The sequence below is a fragment of the Neopsephotus bourkii genome, unplaced genomic scaffold (assembly GCF_033783945.1).
Source record: "Neopsephotus bourkii isolate Nb327-2 ecotype Australia unplaced genomic scaffold, CSIRO-AGI_Nbou_v1 NB_379, whole genome shotgun sequence".
Lineage (NCBI taxonomy): Eukaryota > Metazoa > Chordata > Aves > Psittaciformes > Psittacidae > Neopsephotus > Neopsephotus bourkii.
Window position 1 is genome coordinate 990002 of NW_026900884.1, and position 17732 is coordinate 1007733.

Below are 17732 nucleotides of genomic sequence, written 5' to 3' on the forward strand. Positions count from 1 at the left end.
ACATGGTAAATAACTGCGAAAAATGGTTATCGAAACCAAGAGCAAGAAAGAAAGCTGCACAAGCAAGCAAATGATTGGAAGTTGACCCATTTGATGTAAGAAAAATAAGAGCCATCACTCAGTTATTATTTCACAAGCAGCTCTCCTTGTGTAAAAAGTCAGTTGTTATGCAAGTTGAACTGTCTTTACAAACACACCCGTGGCATCAAACCCATTTCACACTGGCTTGCTATTTACAAAGAACACAGTACGTGAAAGCCAGGGTTTATAAATATGCTGGTACTAGTGAATATGTGCATTAATCCAGAAGCTTCCCCAGAACATCTTCAAGTGATGCAGATTTCACAGAATTTCTGTCAGGTTGAGATTCAGTTACTTGAAATGGACATAACTCAGAAAAAGACTCCTGAAATTATAAACACAAACTGCTTGAAATAACACCATTTTAAAAATTACCACCTGCCTTAGAAAGAGCTAAATTTGCAGCTAAATCCTAGCATTAAGATGAGCTCATTAGGCACAAACCTCTCTGTCCTACATATGACTAGAGAGAGGAGCAGCAGACCTTTAGCCCTTTTTATTGTTCATTTATTTTTAGGATAAAAAACAATTTTCAGTCCTAGAAAAAAAACAGTGAAACAATCTGCATGCTTTCTGGAGTTTTATAGTTGGTTTTAGTTACATGCGACAACAATATTATTTGTGGTAATGCCGGCAAAACAGGTCTTCTGATGCACTAGAATGTCATATTGGTAATTTCAACATGTACCACCCTGATGTCAAGCAAGGTTTTTCTGTGCTTAGGTCTAATATTTAGCAGGTTGGGCTGAACTGAAGTTCAGAAGAGGTGCTGGAATGAACAAAACTTTTTAAAGGCTATCACATTATCAACTTCATGATTCTCACTCTACAGTACCTGTTTCTAATGAAAAGGTGGTTTAAGCTACTGAAGACTGCTGGCCTGTAGCAAGCAAACTTATTTCATCTATAATACATAAAAGATCAGAATTTCCTTTTGCAGAAACTATGCCAAGTATGCAACTGGGAATAGAATGCCAGCAGACTGGTGTATTCTTAAAAGACAACTAACTTAAACTTCCAGAAGTAGTTTAATTAGAGATTAAAAATATTAGGCTGCAAGAAAAAGCACAGTCATTATACTGAATTTAAAAAATATTTAAAAAGAAAGACACGAAATTAAACTAATTTTCTTTATAGAAAAACCTTGAGATTCTGAAGCATAATTTATTTTTTACTCATTAGTTCGTCATATTTTTGGTTAAAAAGCTGTAGCTACAGTTGAGCAAAACTGTCAAACACAAACATTAGGCTGAGACATGGTCAGCGAAATTGAAAAGTGGATAGATAGTGGCTAATACAATAGATTTAGCAAACACATTTCAGGTATTAAACTAATAGCTTTTAACATTTTCTTTCTCAGCAGTACTAGATTTAATTGATAATAACATCACTTGATATTATAATAGTTACTGAAAACAACCTGGAAGACACCATCACATTTAAGAATAATGTTTAACCATCAGAGATTAGGGTGAACATAATGGGGTAAATGCACACAGCTTTGCAGCAAAATGTGATGGAAAAAAGCTGGTATTACCTAGCAATCACAGTGTGGCAGAGATAGACCTGGGGAATTTCAGTCCTCAGCAAACCATAAGAGTGCAAAAGAAGCAAATTTCTCTTAACTAGTGTATCTTTGTAAAATTTTCTCACTTTAATTTTTGTGGAAGGAACTGCTTGTTGGACTTAACTACGGACGCAAGGAGTAAAATGCTTGCAACAGATCCTGGTTTACAGTAAGTGCTAAAGGAAGATAACACTGTGATTGCAAATCTACAAAAGATTTTTTTTTGCCCGTTCCTAATTTGTTGCAAGAATTTATTGCTGACTTGTTTTCTGTATTAATAACAAAATACAGTGACAGTTCAAGTCCACCAGAGCAATCTATTAAAAACTGCCCTTTTGAACTAGGATATTTGTGAAATGTAACAGATGGAATAACTGACATTTCCCAACTTTACCCTGTAAAATGCAGAAGTGCAAGCAAGTTCACTTCAGTATAATTCTACACCTAAACTTCAAGAGTGGTGTCTGACATTGTTTGAAATACAAACTTTTTCCAGTACCAAGAAAGTTTTATTTGCTAGGAATTTGGTTTTCCCAATGGCATTTTATTTTTTGAGAAGAACTTACACCTTGGTCAGCATTTTTATATGAGCTCTGTCACCCTTGACTGTAGCTCAGGAAAATAAACTTATGATTGATGTTTTCAGCATGAATCTTAAGCAGCAAAGATCTAACATGACCCTCTTGAGTTTTAACGTATCAAGATAGTGATACATTACACATGTGTGATACATATATAATTATACATAATACATACAATACACACATGCATATACCCCCTGTATACGTAAATATACATATAAATAAATATATATATTTATATACATAAATATATATATATATTTCACCATGAGGGCCAAAAATCTTCTGCAGCTATTACTGTCAGTTAAGGTACAAGCACAGTCATCAGGAATCCCCAGCCAAGAACTGGATATGCCAAACATTATAAAATAAAGTCTGACACAATAGGTGTGCTTTTACTGCTCCCATTTTTAATAGTGCAAAAACCATAAGTAAGTAGAGTTTGCTATTTGAAGATATTCCTCATTCTAAAAATATTTCCATTGGCAACCAAGTATGCAGTAGCTATTTTTTTTGCAGAAACAGTCATACGAGGCTAAATAAATTACTATGATGTTTTTGTGGAACCGTGTTATAAAACTAGTAGCCCTTTATATAACCTTAGGCAAAAAAAACAAAAACAAAAACAAAAAAAAGCTTTAAAAAGATCTTTTGCCTTTGTGGAACAGCACATTGACTGGGTATAAAGCAAATATAGTAAGTCCATTTGGAGCTCAAGCTGTACAAAAGTCAATATGTGCTAGTAATTCTCTATGCTGACTTGTTGGATATTGCATTTTACACCTGGGACACTCGAGAAAACTTTCATCAAGGAGGCTGGAATGTTTTGGAGAAGGACTTCCGTCATACACGGTCAGCTTCTCTTCAAATGCAACTTGCAAGTCTTCTTGCAGTTGCGTATGTCCAGATTCCTGGAGTTTCTGGAAAAGAAGATTTAGTGTAAGGTTGGGGCATGCATGCACTGATCAGATATTAAGGCTTGATGGCACATAAGCCTTGTGCGTATTACAGCACTACGGGTAGAATTTTAAAGATGGCTAAATGCAGTGACACTACTCGTGCTAAAAACAGAGGGCCTGTTGTACAATTCTAACATACGTAGATTAGATTGCAGCTAGCTTTTCTGCAGACTATTTAAAACAGGTTTGCCCACAATGTCTGACTGGGAATCCTTCCCCAGCCATCTTCCTACCTGCTCACATACCGTTCCCTTAATAAAATGATGCCTTGATCACTTCTATGTAGGATACTGCCTAATTACCTTCCCCAAAACTCTACTATAATTTCAGTTCTCCTTCTGATCTCATGTGTGAAGTTCTTGTCATGAACTCTGTCCCTAACTGCAAAAGGCACCTAATTATCCATTTCACAGCTGCTCCTCCACCTTCTTAGCACAGACAAACTCAAAGATGTAACTTCCCTGCTCTGCCCAAACTTTTGCTCTGCTCCCAACAGACAAGTTTTCCAGTGGTCTCCCCAGGCAGCTGCAGCAGCGAATGCCATCTTAGTAAGTGGGGCTCTCCCAGGGCTAACACATGTTGAAGTGTTGTGAAGTGAGTGAAGAACATCAGAATCTCTGGATTCATTCAATTCCCTTCCTCTTTTGAGAAAATACTTCTAAGTTGCCTACAACTAAAAGGGAAAGCAGTCTGGCAGTGTTGCAGAAAAAATCCTCATATGCAACATGTTAGGAACTTTTGCCTTTATCTTCTTTGTAAAAATCACAGTGGCCCCAGACCTGATCTAATGAGGGTCACGGGTTCCATTTTGAAGCTCATTTAAATCTAGAACTGAAGTTTTGACAATCTTATTCAACTGTCACCTAATCTTACAAGGTTACGCAATCCTGGATACAGCAGAGCAAAACAGATCGATGGCTTGCTTAATACTTAATCTTTCCCTATAAATTTCTCAATTAAGTTTAGGGTTCAAGTCTAGGTCGCTTTCTTAGGCTTATATAATAAGAAGCAAACAAACCAGAGTCCTCACAATACAAATACCTTTATTCATTGTAGTAGGGAGCTTGTCTTTTTGGACACAAAAGCCCCAGGTGTTAATGGCCTACCCATCCTGCATCAGATGGTGGGGGGGAGGGGAGGAATTCAACTTCTATGTTTCTGGATTCCATCCTATTCACCAGCAGCAAGACTGAACAGAAGCATAATGGAGCTTTGCCATTGTACAACAGGCAAAACTAGATAACACACTGTGATACAAAACACAGTTACTTTTCCTGCTCCGAAACCTAACTGTTCTGGATCTGCTGTACTAGGTCTGCACACATGCTGTAAAGAAACATGATGCCTAGCTAGCTGACTTAGGGCTCTGCATCTTGTGGACACACACCTAAAGGATGTAAGGACCTACAGGGCATATTTGATGACATGAACAGAAGACTCACTACACTTTAAATAAGATGTGAAAAGATGCATATTTGTGCAAAATCCCGGACTAAATTCACCTGCAAGTTATTCAATACATACCAGAGATTCCAGACGGGCTATTTGCTCCCTAGCCTCGCGCAGTTCCTTAAGGACTTCGTTTAACTGATGCTGCAAGTTCTGCTGATCAAGATGTTTATTCTCAAAGTCTGTGGTGCATATCTGGATCAGGCAACCCCCCCCAGAGTGAAAAGTAAAGAATTAAGGTCACAATTATTAAGAACTGGGGGAGGGGGTGTCCCCTTCTATATACTTAAGTTTTATTCTGCAATCATATCTTATAATGTAATTCTAGAAAAAAAAAGTAAATAAGTCCCTTGTTGCTTTCACTACAGTGAAATTCATACATGCCCACTTACGAAAATCTCCCCTAGCAGAGGTGGAATTTGAAGTTATTTTGGTTGGAACGCACTTCAAGCTATCTTGCAATTTTAAGCTGAGCATTGTACAGAAAATCATATGTGTAAGTTCTCATTAAAAATGACAGTTTCTACTCCAGGATCTTTCTTGTATCAAGGTAATTTGGACAGGAACTATGGGTAATACTGTACACCCAAGCCTAGAAAATAAATGAAACTCCTCCCACCCCCCCCAAATAACATCAGTTAGAGGTAAGAATGTACTTGGAAAAAAATAGACAATATGAAAAATACAGCAATGCAATTATTTGTATATTACAAAAATTCAATGAGATGATTGGTTTTAGCATGCTTCCCATACCTAATCTGAGGCTGTACAGTTGACAAGTGATTGTGGAGAAAACAGATTCATAGAATAATTGGGGTTGGAAAAGAGCTTAGTATCATCTAGTTCCAACCCCCTGCCATGGGCAGGGACACCTCATACTAAACCATGTCACCCAACTCTTCGTCCTGTAAAAGGTTATAGATCTTCGTCTTGATACATGTCAATTTTTGGAAGCATCAAGAGATTACTAGGCATGAATATTCAACTGTATTACTTTATTTAATATATTAATCACTCTTAAATTTGAAATTAGTCTAGAAAGCCCTTGTGTATAATACAAATTAAGTATCAGCATCTCAGCATGTAATGGGGTACCTGTTGTTCCAACAAAGCTATCCTACTGTGCTCCTCCTGCTGTTTGAGCAATAATTTACGAAGAAGTTCCACCTACAAGGAAGAGAAACATTTTTAACAAAATTCCATATACAACAGTTAATAAGCTTAACAAATAATGACTCTAAAATGGTGTGGAAGTAAATTTTTACATTCCAACACCAACAGAAAATGTATGCCTGGTATGCAACAGACAAACCAAATTCAAATGTCTGTACTTCCCTGGGGTTTTTCCCAGGGAAACAGTTATTGCATTGAGGAAACAAAAATCTTAACTTTCTTAGGCAATTGCCTAACACAGACAAAAATGTGCACACAGAACTGTATTTGTGCTAACATGCCATGATCTTAATAAAAAACAAGCAATGCTTTTTTCTTTTTTTTTTTCATAGAACAATTTCAAGACTCAGGAAGTGCTATACTATAATGGATTATGTCAATGTATACAATAAAATATTCTCCATTAACAGCAGGTAGCAACTTTTATAGCGAATGCTGTGGTTCAGCTAAAAAAAGAACAACAAAAAGCACAAGCCAACAAAAACCACCAAACCCCCAAAACAGCCCCCTTTTAATAATTATTAACCAGAGAGAAGCAGCCTGCGTTTTGAGAGCTAAACTGTTGCTCCAGGCACCAAAGTAGGCTATGAGAATTTCATTCTTATATTTATTCTCAGCTCTGTACTGCTTTGTTACTGACCCCAAAAGTTCTCCAAGCAGCAAGTCTATCTTATTTGGATGCCCTGAGGACAGTCCTTCAAGGAGGACTTTCCAGTTTCTCTTCAGCAGATGTGTGGTCATGATTTTGTGTTTGAAAGAAGAAACAACAGATTTATTTTGTTTTGATTTTTTGTTAGTAACACCATGCTTACAGGAATATTCGGACACCACTGTACCACTGTACCACAGCAGACACCACTGTAACACTGTAACTCTCCATGCAGGGGAAGCAGCAAAGTCCTCATATTCCAAACAAAAGAAGGGAAGTACTGAATATTTTTAAATACAAATATACAGCACATATATGTATATATACATATATGTATATATACCTCAGTACCTCAGGGTACTGAGGGAACTGGCGGAGGTCATTGCTAGACCGCTCTCCATCATCTTTACCAAGTCTTGGGAAACGGGAGAGGTGTCTGAGAACTGGAGGAAAGCAAATGTCACTCCTGTCTTCAAAAAGGGCAAGAAGGAGGACCCGGGTAACTATAGACCGGTCAGCCTCACCTCCATTCCTGGGAAAGTAATGGAACACCTTATCCTTGGTTCCATCTTAAGGCATATCAAGGATAAGAGGGTTATGAGGAGCAGTCAACATGGCTTCACCAAAGGGAAGTCATGCTTGACCAATCTCGTAGCCTTTTATGAGGAAATAACACGGTGGATGGATGATGGCAGAGCGGTGGATGTGGTCTACCTTGACTTCAGCAAAGCGTTTGACACAGTCTCCCACAGCATCCTTGCAGCTAAATTGAGGAAGTGTGGTCTGGATGATCAGGTAGTGAGGTGGACTGTGAACTGGCTGAAGGAGAGAAGCCAGAGAGTTGTAGTCTATGGGGCGGAGTCTAGTTGGAGGCCTGTATCTAGTGGAGTGCCTCAAGGGTCGGTACTGGGACCAGTATTATTTAATATATTCATCAATGATTTAGATGAGGGAATTGAGTGTACTATCAGCAAGTTTGCTGATGACACTAAGCTGGGAGGGGTGGCCGACACGCCAGAAGGCTGTGCTGCCATCCAGAGAGACCTGGACAGGCTGGAGAGTTGGGCGGGGAATAACTTGATGAAATATAACAAGGGAAAGTGTAGAGTCCTGCATCTGGGCAGGAACAACCCCAGGTTCCAGTATAGGTTGGGGAACGACCTGTTAGAGAGCAGTGTAGGGGAGAGGGACCTGGGGGTCCTGGTGGACGACAGGGTGACCGTGAGCCGACACTGTGCCCTTGTGGCCAAGAAGGCCAGTGGCATCCTGGGGTGTATTAGAAGGGGGGTGGTTAGTAGGTCGAGAGAGGTCCTCCTTCCCCTCTACTCAGCCCTGGTGAGACCTCATCTGGAATATTGTGTCCAGTTCTGGGCCCCTCAGTTTAAGAAGGACAGGGACCTGCTGGAGAGAGTCCAGCGCAGGGCAACTAAGATGATTAAGGGAGTGGAGCATCTCCCTTATGAGGAAAGACTGAGGGAGCTGGGTCTCTATAGTTTGGAGAAAAGGAGACTGAGGGGTGACCTTATTAGTGTATATAAATATATAAAGGGGGAGTGTCACGAGGATGGAGCCAGGCTCTTCTCAGTGGCAAACAATGATAGGACAAGGGGCAATGGGTACAAACTGGAACACAAGAGGTTCCACTTAAACTTGAGAAGAAACTTCTTCTCAGTGAGGGTGACGGAACACTGGAACAGGCTGCCCAGGGAGGTTGTGGAGTCTCCTTCTCTGGAGACATTCAAAACCCGCCTGGACACGTTCCTGTGTAACCTTATCTAGGTGTTCCTGCTCCGGCAGGGGGATTGGACTAGATGATCTTTTGAGGTCCCTTCCAATCTCTAACATACTGTGATACTGTCATATATGTCTTCTCCCACTTCTTATCAGCCAGAGATGTCAAATTCATTGAGCTCAAAAAGAGAAGGAACGAAGGAAGAATCAAGAAGAATTTTGTTTTAACAGAAGTCATCACAATAGTCTCCGGAACAATTAGAATCTGATGCAAAAGCCGCAGAATAAATCTGGCAACAGCATAAACCGCAGGTATTGAGCAGCCTGAGGGGCACTCCTTAGATTTATAACTAAAGAACTCTGCTCAGTGGTTTCTACCATAGCTGTTTTCAAGACAGAAACAACTTACGGTCCATCACTTCCTTTGCTTATCTGGCCCTTGCTTTCTAGTACTCAGGTTTGCCTGCATAGTTATTATGCATGGCATTATATAGAGAATAAAATGCAGGAACTCATCTGAATGGAAACACAAACAAACCAAAGCCCCCAGCTGCACAGCCATGGTCGTTGGCTGGAGGCACTATCCAGGGGCATAGCTGCTCATCCAGGAAGTAAAACTACAAGGCCACATGTGCATTGCAGCAGCTAGGAGACAGCACATGTCAGTGATATTCCACAGTTAGGACTGCATGATAAAGTAGCCTGCACGGACTTGAATTTTTACCTTTCCTTTTTCTTTACCCTGAAGGTGAACTAGATTAGAACAAATTATTCTCTTGCTTCTCCCTCTTGTGTCCCACAAGACCAGGGAAATAAGTGAACAAGTAAGTGAAGTTTCCTTGTTTAAACAACAAACAAGAGTTTGATTTTGATGCAAACCAATATATTACAGAATTCAGTTTTAAGAGAAGGACCTAAGTCTAGCAATACATAAAGAACAGTCGATAGGGTGGGAATGGTCCATTCTGATTCAGTATGACTTTTCAGCTGTCTTGATTCTTTGCAAATGCATCCACCTACCTGACATAAAAGATCTTCAGACTTTTTCTTTTCTTCTCTGAGCTGCCATTTAATAGCTTCATTTTCTTCTTTTAATCTCTGCACTTTCTCTTCTTTCATTTTATTTTCATTTTCTAGAGTCTTGGTTGCAGCAGCCTGTTGTGACTGCAATAAGGCATTTAAACTCATTATTTCTCGTTGTGTTTCTTCATACTTCTTCTTGAATTTGTTAAGTTCAGATCTGAGCTGGGTTACAGTGCATCTTTCAGTCTCGAGATCAGTCTCAGCAGTTAGTAGCAGCTGGTTATAATGTTTTTGCTTTTCCTCTTGTAGATGACCTTAAAGAGTCAAAAATAATTGAGATAGTAATGTGGGGGGGGGGGGAAACCCAAAATAAAACACACCTTAAATATCAGAACACCAAATCTTTGACAGTATTTTTAAGACATAATGATAGAAATTGACATTCTAGACTATTACACAGCTCAGATTAGTACCAAACATTAGCTAAAACAACTTTCAGTAAAGCCTCCTTCCCAATATAGTTACTTGTAAACTGCAACTTGGCTTGTGTATAGTATTCTGTGCTACAGCTTCCTTCACTAACCCTTATAGCAACAATACAGCCTTTGCCGTGACTATACAGGTTCCATGTACTACACATAGTTCTTATACGGCCTCATGTGTAACACAGATGCATGGGAATCAAAGCGCAAAGACATCAGATTCTCACTTCCAGACCTAAATCTCCTTAACCAAGGTTCTGGCATTACTCCCTCCCCAGATACCCCTGGGAGCTGTATTTCACCACTGTTGACCAAAGCCAGACAATCCATTACCTTTTGCAGACTATCTTCTTCAAATTGTATGCCATTATTTACTTCTAAATTGCAAATAGAAAGGACTAGGATTCTTTTATTTTAAAAAGCCAGCTTCATGGCTAGTGCCCGTTACTTCAACCAGAGTTTGAAAAAAATTCTGCCTATTGGCCCAAAAGAAGTTTAGCAAATAGGGGGGAAAAAAAAAAAAAAAAGCAAAGAAAGAGGCAATCTGTAGAAATTCAGTGGTAATACAAAATATACCTAGAAGCAGAACAGGGAATACAGAATTTCACAGGCTTTGCTGATTTTTGGCACTGCAAATTTCTTGACTTTGTTAATTTTCCTATTGAAGGCTTCACCTCATTCTTCAAAGTGTAATTTACAAGGAAGAGTTCCTTGCTTGACTATTCTTCCTCCCCTTGACTGCAAACTAGGCCTTACCTTCTTATTAGCAATAGTGCTTTATAGAGTGGCAAGATTTTCAGGTACACATGGAGTTTTTTCCAAGGAAAAATTTGCCATATCTACTTTCAATTTGTACAGTTAAGTTCTTAGGAACCTGGATTTTTGCTACTGTCTAGCTGATTGAAGAGAGGAACTTTCTTTACTCCTAGTCTCCTGGCTGTTCTGATGACAAAACTGACTGCAATAATTCTGAGCTACTGCAGTCTGCCTCCCTCTAAAATACTGTTCATGGATTTCTAAACAGCACCAAAAAAAGATTATGGTATTTTACTGCTTTCCATAAAGATTCAAGTAGTAATACAGAAAGCAAGCCACTGCACTTGAATTACTAAGTGGCAAGTACCTGTGGGCATATTCTTGCTCCAGATGATGCTAATTCTAGTGAATTTACCTTGCAGGTCAGTTGCAGCACATACAAAATTAAGAATTAGGTAATAAGAAAAGCAAGCCAAATCCTTCTGGTTCTTTTGTTCAACCAGATTTTAATATTATTCCACATGCTGATCAAGCACAAAGTCAATCTGAATGTGTGGTACTGAGAGGGTGCTCGTTATTGAGGAGCTGCATAGCATGGAAGTGGAGATGGCCAGATTTATATTGCAAAACACTCCTCTGGATAGCTGCCAAAACCTATGACAGGTTTTCATGCTCTGTAACAACTGTTCGGATGAGTGAAGAACGCAGCAGTCTTGAGTCATTTTTATAATATTTATCTTGAAACAAGTAAATTTAAAAAAACCTGATCCACACCTAGCTAATAAATCCTTAATGCATCCATTATGTAGGTTGAAAGTGTACTTTGAAGGATGGGAGACACATACATATTTGCCTCGACACTTTCCACAAACAGAAAGGTTGCTAATAGAGTGTCAAGGCTGTTAAAAACCATCTCTGAAGTAGATAAGAGCATGAAATACTGTTGATCAAGTAACAGAGCTAGATAACAGGAAGCAAAGAAATGTTACTTAGCCAACTTTTACCATTAAACAAAAATGTTGAGAATAAAGTCTTGATTTTGTTTTATTGTGTTATAATTTGTTTTCAGAAAACTTACTCTATAGGTAACTATGGTTTGGGTCACTTCTGGGAAAAAAAGTAAAGTCAATACCTTCAGAACTGAATTCTTTAGATTGTTGTTGGCTACCCACTTCTGACTTCTGTTCAAGTTCAAAGATCCTTCCAAGCAGGCCCCTGACATATGCTTCACGCTGTTGGTCATACAGTAGCCACTGTTGGTTTTTCTCAAGTGCCTTCATGAAAAGGAACAGAAGAACAATGAGAAAGCCTCTGGTAATTTATCAGATTTCAAAAGTATTAGTCTTATTTCTTAATATTAAAGTTACATATTATACAGTTAAAAAAGATAAGCTAGTTAATTCTGCTGCAAAATGTAGTAATCTCTGTGCAACAATTACAGCTCATCTTCATTTGGAAAGATAAGTCAGGTTTCTGAGCATAAGTTAAAATTGCAGCAATATTAAATAATGACTGGCTTACTTGGAAGGGGGAAATGACTTAAAAATGAAGATTTCATGAGTTATGCCCAGATTATGAAGGATTGGTTCCTCAAATATAAAATACATACAAAATAACATATCTTGAAAGTGGAATAAAATAAAAGAGTATCATTGCAACCATAAGTTTGTAATAACAAGGACACAAATTTTACATCTGATTAAATCACAGATTTGTTCCATTTGGAAGGGACTACTCTGAGTTCCCATACTACCTAAAACCATATATGGCATTCTTATGCATCTTGATGCAGATTTGTTCTTGCAGTGTTGTACAGGAAACTTACATCTTTCAGTTGTTTTTCAACTTCATGAAGATTAGTTGGTGATCCAGTGCTGTTTGTTACAGCTTCCTGCAGTCAAAGAGCAACCCATTAGTGTTCTTTAAAATGGATGGCTGAAACAGTAAAGCTAGTCCTGGACCTTAAGATCATCTAGTTCCAACCCCCTGCCATGGGCAGGGACACCTCACACTAGACCATGTCACCCAAGACTGTGTCTAGCCTTGCCTTGAGCACTGCCAGGGATAGAACATTTACCACTTCTTTGGGCAACCTGTTCCAGTGCCTCACCACCCTCACAGTAAAGAACTTCTTTCTTACATCCAATCTAAACTTCCCCTGTTCAAGTTTTAACCCTTTACCCCTTGTTCTGTTGCTACAGTACCTAATGAAGTCCCTCTCCAGCATCCTTGTAGGCCCCCTTCAGATACTGGAAGGCTGCTATGAGGTCAATAACTATTAATCTCACACAAATAGGAGAAATTTAAGGATCTTCATAGTCGTTTTTTGTGGGTTTTTTTTCTAAAGAGGATCTAAGTTATGAAGAAAATAATTTCATATATTTAAAATAAAGTTTCCTGCTAGGTACAGGATATAAACATTTACATTTAATTTATTCCATAACTCTGCAACTCATAGTTACAATAAAACTAAGAAGCCTGTCATGTGTGTTTTTTCTGAACTGGTATCTTGGAAGACCCAAAGCGTGCAGGATAGCTGAAAAATGAAGATATTTAGGGTATTATTTAAATACACATAAAAGGCATTTGTTATTTTTCATATCCTCATACCGGTTACCAGTTTGACAATAAGCCAGACCCATAGGATTGTTGGGGAAACCTGGAGACTGGGACAACTTCATTGGGATAACAGTAAGATTATAAAGCTCTGGGAAAGCAAGCAAGCCTGTCTGAAACCACAAGGACATACTGACTGATTTTCTGAGACTGATCCATAGCAGAGTGATTAACGTACGAGGTGGAGTTCTTTAGACCCATCTAAAGCTAGAGAGCAGTTAAACAGTTATACTGCTTTCATAGTCTGACATGTTTTATTCACTGCATGCTAGAAAGCTTTTCTGAAATTGTGTAGAAATAAGGTGACTTTAAGGAGAGAAAAAAAAAAAAAAGAAGTAGATTACTTCCCTAATCCAAGCTACATTTTCTCAAAATTCTCCTGTGATTTCTTTTAATATAATTTACAAGGTTTCTAACTGAAAAAAATACAGAAGTTTGAATGCACCCATTAAATGTCAGCACTTCCTAATCAAAATAGGATTGAGAGACACTACAATTATTTAGCTTCCTATTTCCATGAAAAGTAAAATTCTGCCTCAGTGAAAACTCTCAAAATTGTGTCATGCAACTGTCATTTCCAAGTATCCCTGCTGCTCAGGTGCCACCTAGCAGTTTCAAGCGTCATTGCTAGACTTTCCAGTATTCCAAGTCATCCAGTCAAAACATCAGTAACATTTTGCTGTCCTCTGTTGATAAATCAATTAAAAAAGTTAAACGAAAATTCTGGCTTTAAACTAAAAGATACTCTGGTAGTTCATTGACAAAACTATCGTGGAAATCTCTTGAAAATTAACATACATTTTAAATCCTCTACCAAAGCTCAACTTTTGATATTGAAAATAACCACACTGCATTAAAGTGGTATTTTCTGAGATACTTTATTATTAGAAGTGACGCAGATAGGTATTATCATTGAAAATTAGTAGTTTAAGATATTTTGCTATATATTTGGCTAATGCTGATTTTCTAGAAATTACCTGATTTCCATGCAAAGCACAGAGAACCAGCACCATCTGCTGGAAAAGACTTACATGCACCTGTTTTTAGGTACTGAGTTCCCTGTGCCCCTTGATGAGATACCAGTACTTTTTCTCTGGAACATTAGGACAAGTAGGAGTGGAAAAGACAGCTGTAGAAAAGTAAAAGCACTTGTAAAAGCTGCCAAGTGCCTGGCACCATGCTTATTAACCACTTTAAATGAGAGAAGCAACTCATTAGTCATCTTCTGTCACATTGATTTACTATGTATGATGTCATGTAGGGTACAGACAACTAGTTTTAACAACTAAGGAGCAAATGAGGATTCATAAGAACAAAGAAAAAGATATTCTCATGACTGAAGCTGAATAGGTGAGGAAATCAGTTTGTTCTTGTTAATGCCCCATGTTCCTGTTACTGCTGCCTTCTCAGTGTGTTTAATTACTGAGCATACAAGTCTGAGCACAATACCTGCTTAAGCAACAGCAGATCATTACATGTGGTACCACCAGTCATACCATTTGCATGTGAGCTTGAAAAGGGACACTACAGTACAGCATTAGAGAATTCCCTCTCCAGCTGCACTGTCTGAAGTCATGCTCCCTGACCTTCATTTATCATTCAGTCTGGATAGCAGCTATCGTCAAGAATATTTCAGCATGCAACACAGCTCGATTAAAAAGCCGTCCAAAATTTTATAACCAAAATCTTATATTGGAGCTTAGTGGGCACAAATTCCAATGTTTCTTCAATGCTTACCTGAGATGCTTGAGAAGTACCAGTTCCGTTTTCAAGATCAGAACATTTTGCAGTAGCAGTGGCTAAATTACATGTTAACCGCTTCATTTCTTCTGATAGAGAACAAATTAACTGATCTTGCCTTTCTGCTTCCTTTGTTTTTTCCTCTAGTTGACTTTGTAATAAGGAGACTTCACTATTCTTGTTTCTGGACTTAAGCCTGTCTTTCAGGTTTTGGATTTCTTTGTCCTTCTCTCCAAGAAGATGGTTGTGTTTTTCTTTTTCTTTTTCAAGGGAAAGTATTTTCTAATGAAACAGAATTAAGTGACACAAATGAGTGTTAGTCTATGCAACAAATGCATTAGCAAGTTTACAACAGTTTGAGAAGATACTCACTTTGAAAGGTTCTCTCCTAACCTTTAATTAGCTGAGAATATTACTTCTTACTCAAAACAGATGACACTACAGTGGTCATCTGAAATATTTCAAGTGACAGGAAAAGCAGTCTGAGGTAGATGAAACAAGGAAAGAATGCAAAGAACCAAATTCCACAGGCTTGTTAGGTACCGAGTTTTGCATATGAACACAGATCACTAAAGTATATGAACCTGGAAAAACAAGCAGTACAAGACCTGTAAAACACATCCAATTAAGTGGTTGGTGATGTTTCTTAGCACTGCTTGGCTTATTATTAGCTTTGAGAAGCAGCAGACCTTCTTGCAAACTACATGACAGCAAGTGAAGTTACAAAAGTGTTCAGCATTTGAAGTTGAAGCATTCAGCAGAAGGATTCTGTTTTCCAAGTTATCTGGCCTTTCAGTTTCAAAATGTGCTTTAGAAGACATTTTCAACAGGCACTCTCTTTTCTGTTGACCTCCAGCACAGGTAATTATTACACAGCATTAGCACTGCATTTGAGATGCCTTGGGGCACTATTTAAGCTTCTGTGTCTTAGTTTCAGCCCTTTAAGTTGTAATAGAAGAATGTGGTGAACTGACTGCAGTTTTATCTGCCTATAGCTGACAAAGAACATAGTTCAAGCAAATACTTTGCACCTTTTGGCATGTGTCCTAGGCAACTGTTTGCAAACATAATGCTCTTTGTAGGTAGTGCTCAAAATGGTTCTCTGAGACCAGCTGTTCTGAACAGCTGGACAGGTAAGGAAAGGCCTTAATGGAACTCTGGCCTCAAACCTTCATATTTGACAGACTTGTCAGATGACTGTAATTTTATTAGTTCAGTCATCATTGAAAAATATCAAGCTAAACCAGCATTGACAACAAAGTAAACTAAACTTTAGATGAAAGATCGGCATCTTGCTTAAAGTGGGACACACGGACTGATGTGAGCCATACACAATTAGACCATCACAAAAGCCACTTCAAGTCAAACATCACCTCACCTCCAGGAGCACGCTTCTTTCCGGATCAGTTATTCTGCTTTTCCCTTTAACGATTTCCTCCATCGATTTCCTTAGGACAGCGTTCTCCTGCTTGCACTTCTCGAGCTCACCCTCACCTCTGGAGCTACCCGACTTCAAGCCCCACTTCCCAACTATTATATCCTTGGCGGTCTTGGAGTTCATCTTTGAGCACCTATAAAAAAAACCAAACGTTACGGGATGGCAGCCCTTTCTGTAGACGGGACGTGACACCCGGCACGGATTATAAGCACACACGGGCCTGTGGGCGAGCTGGGTCCCGGCGGGGAACGGGGCTTCCACCCGGCGACGGCCGCTCCTGCCTGGCTCCGTTTCCGGGAGTTTGAATCCCGCGGCTACCAGGATCGTCATTTCCGCCCGGACCGCCGCACAGTGGAAGCGAGGCTACGGCATCTTCAATGGGCCAAATGTATGGGGGTTGCGTTAAAGAACGTTTCCGCCAAGAGAGGGACCGGAGGGGGCCGGGAGACCAGGCGTGGACGGGGCATGAGTTGTTTGGCGTTGGGTGCTCGTTGCCTGGTGCTGCTGGGTTCCTCGGGGATCTGGAGAGGAGGCCCATGACTCGACTGGTCAATGCTATGGGCCTGCCTTCTCTCCGCCTCCGTTCTCTGTGCCGGCGCACGGGCGGCCGCCGTGAGGCGAGGGCTGCGGTGGGGCGGCGTTTGCTTTACCTCCGAGGGGCCATAGTTTTCCTTTAGAGCGGGTTTCCGTTTCATCGGTAAAAGGCAGACATAGAAGGGGTGGTAGCAGATGAGCGCCCCCCCGTGTTGCCTGCCGGTATGTGGTTTGCCCACGGGTGTTCAGTGTACCGGCTGCTTGGGCAGGAAGGGCAGTGGCACCGGGTGCCAGGGGCAGACAGTCTCTCAGTGCTGTGTCTTCTGTCTTTATATTCATGCCTTCCTGAACATGTTGAATTTAGATAGATATCGAGAACCTCTCCTATGAGGAAAGACTGAGAGAGTTGGGGTTGTTCAGACTGAGAAAAAGAAGGCTCTGGGGCAAACCTAGAGCAGCCTTCCAGTTCATAAAAAGGGGCCTATAAGGTGGAGATTTTTTTGCAGGGCTTGTTGCAGCAAGACGAGGGGTAATGGTTTTAAACTAAAAGAGGGAGAATTAGGCTGGATGTGAGGAAGAATTCTTTCACAATGATTGTGATAAAATACCAGCACAGGTTTCCCAGATTGGTGGTGTTTATGCTGTCCCTGGAGATGTTCAAGGCCAGGCTGGATGTGGTTCTGGGCAACCTAATCTAGTTGAAGATGTCCCTGCTCATTGCAGGGGCTTTGAACGAGATGAGTTTTGAGGCTCCCTTCCAACCCAAACTGTTCTATAATTCTGTTTTTCTTCCCCAGCTACCAAAAATCTAATCCTTTTAGAAAAGAAGCAGGGTCCATCTTGGCTTCAGAAGTATTAAGCTGGATATTTCTCATGTAACTATATAAAAATTAGGCTGAACTTTCTGCACATGACTCACGTTGCTCCATCTTGCTGGCTTCTGTCTCATCTCT

General features: G+C 39.7%; 1 protein-coding gene across 1 annotated transcript; it reads right to left on the reverse strand.

Annotated features, from left to right (window-relative positions):
* Positions 1-2619: 2619 nt before the first annotated feature.
* CEP55 (centrosomal protein 55) lies at positions 2620-16596 on the reverse strand. Its single transcript, XM_061348963.1, has 8 exons — positions 16186-16596; positions 14805-15089; positions 12277-12342; positions 11584-11725; positions 9211-9527; positions 5733-5804; positions 4713-4832; positions 2620-3149 (listed from the first exon to the last, which is right to left on the reverse strand). Exons 1-8 carry the CDS (start codon positions 16573-16575, stop codon positions 2943-2945), a joined length of 1599 nt encoding a protein of 532 aa, XP_061204947.1. The 5' UTR covers positions 16576-16596; the 3' UTR covers positions 2620-2942.
* Between the last annotated feature and the right edge of the window lie 1136 nt (positions 16597-17732).

What these genes read in the sequence shown, in the direction of transcription:
- CEP55 (XM_061348963.1), bottom strand. Translation starts at nt 16,575, where the DNA reads ATGACGATCCTGGTAGCCGCGGGATTCAAACTCCCGGAAACGGAGCCA. An exon ending in GTACTTCTCAAGCATCTCAG is followed by an intron (nt 12,343 to 14,804) that starts GTAAGCATTGAA and finishes CTTTGACTGCAG; the next exon opens with GAAGCTGTAACAAACAGCAC. An exon ending in TAGCTTTGTTGGAACAACAG is followed by an intron (nt 4,833 to 5,732) that starts GTACCCCATTAC and finishes TGCCTGATCCAG; the next exon opens with ATATGCACCACAGACTTTGA.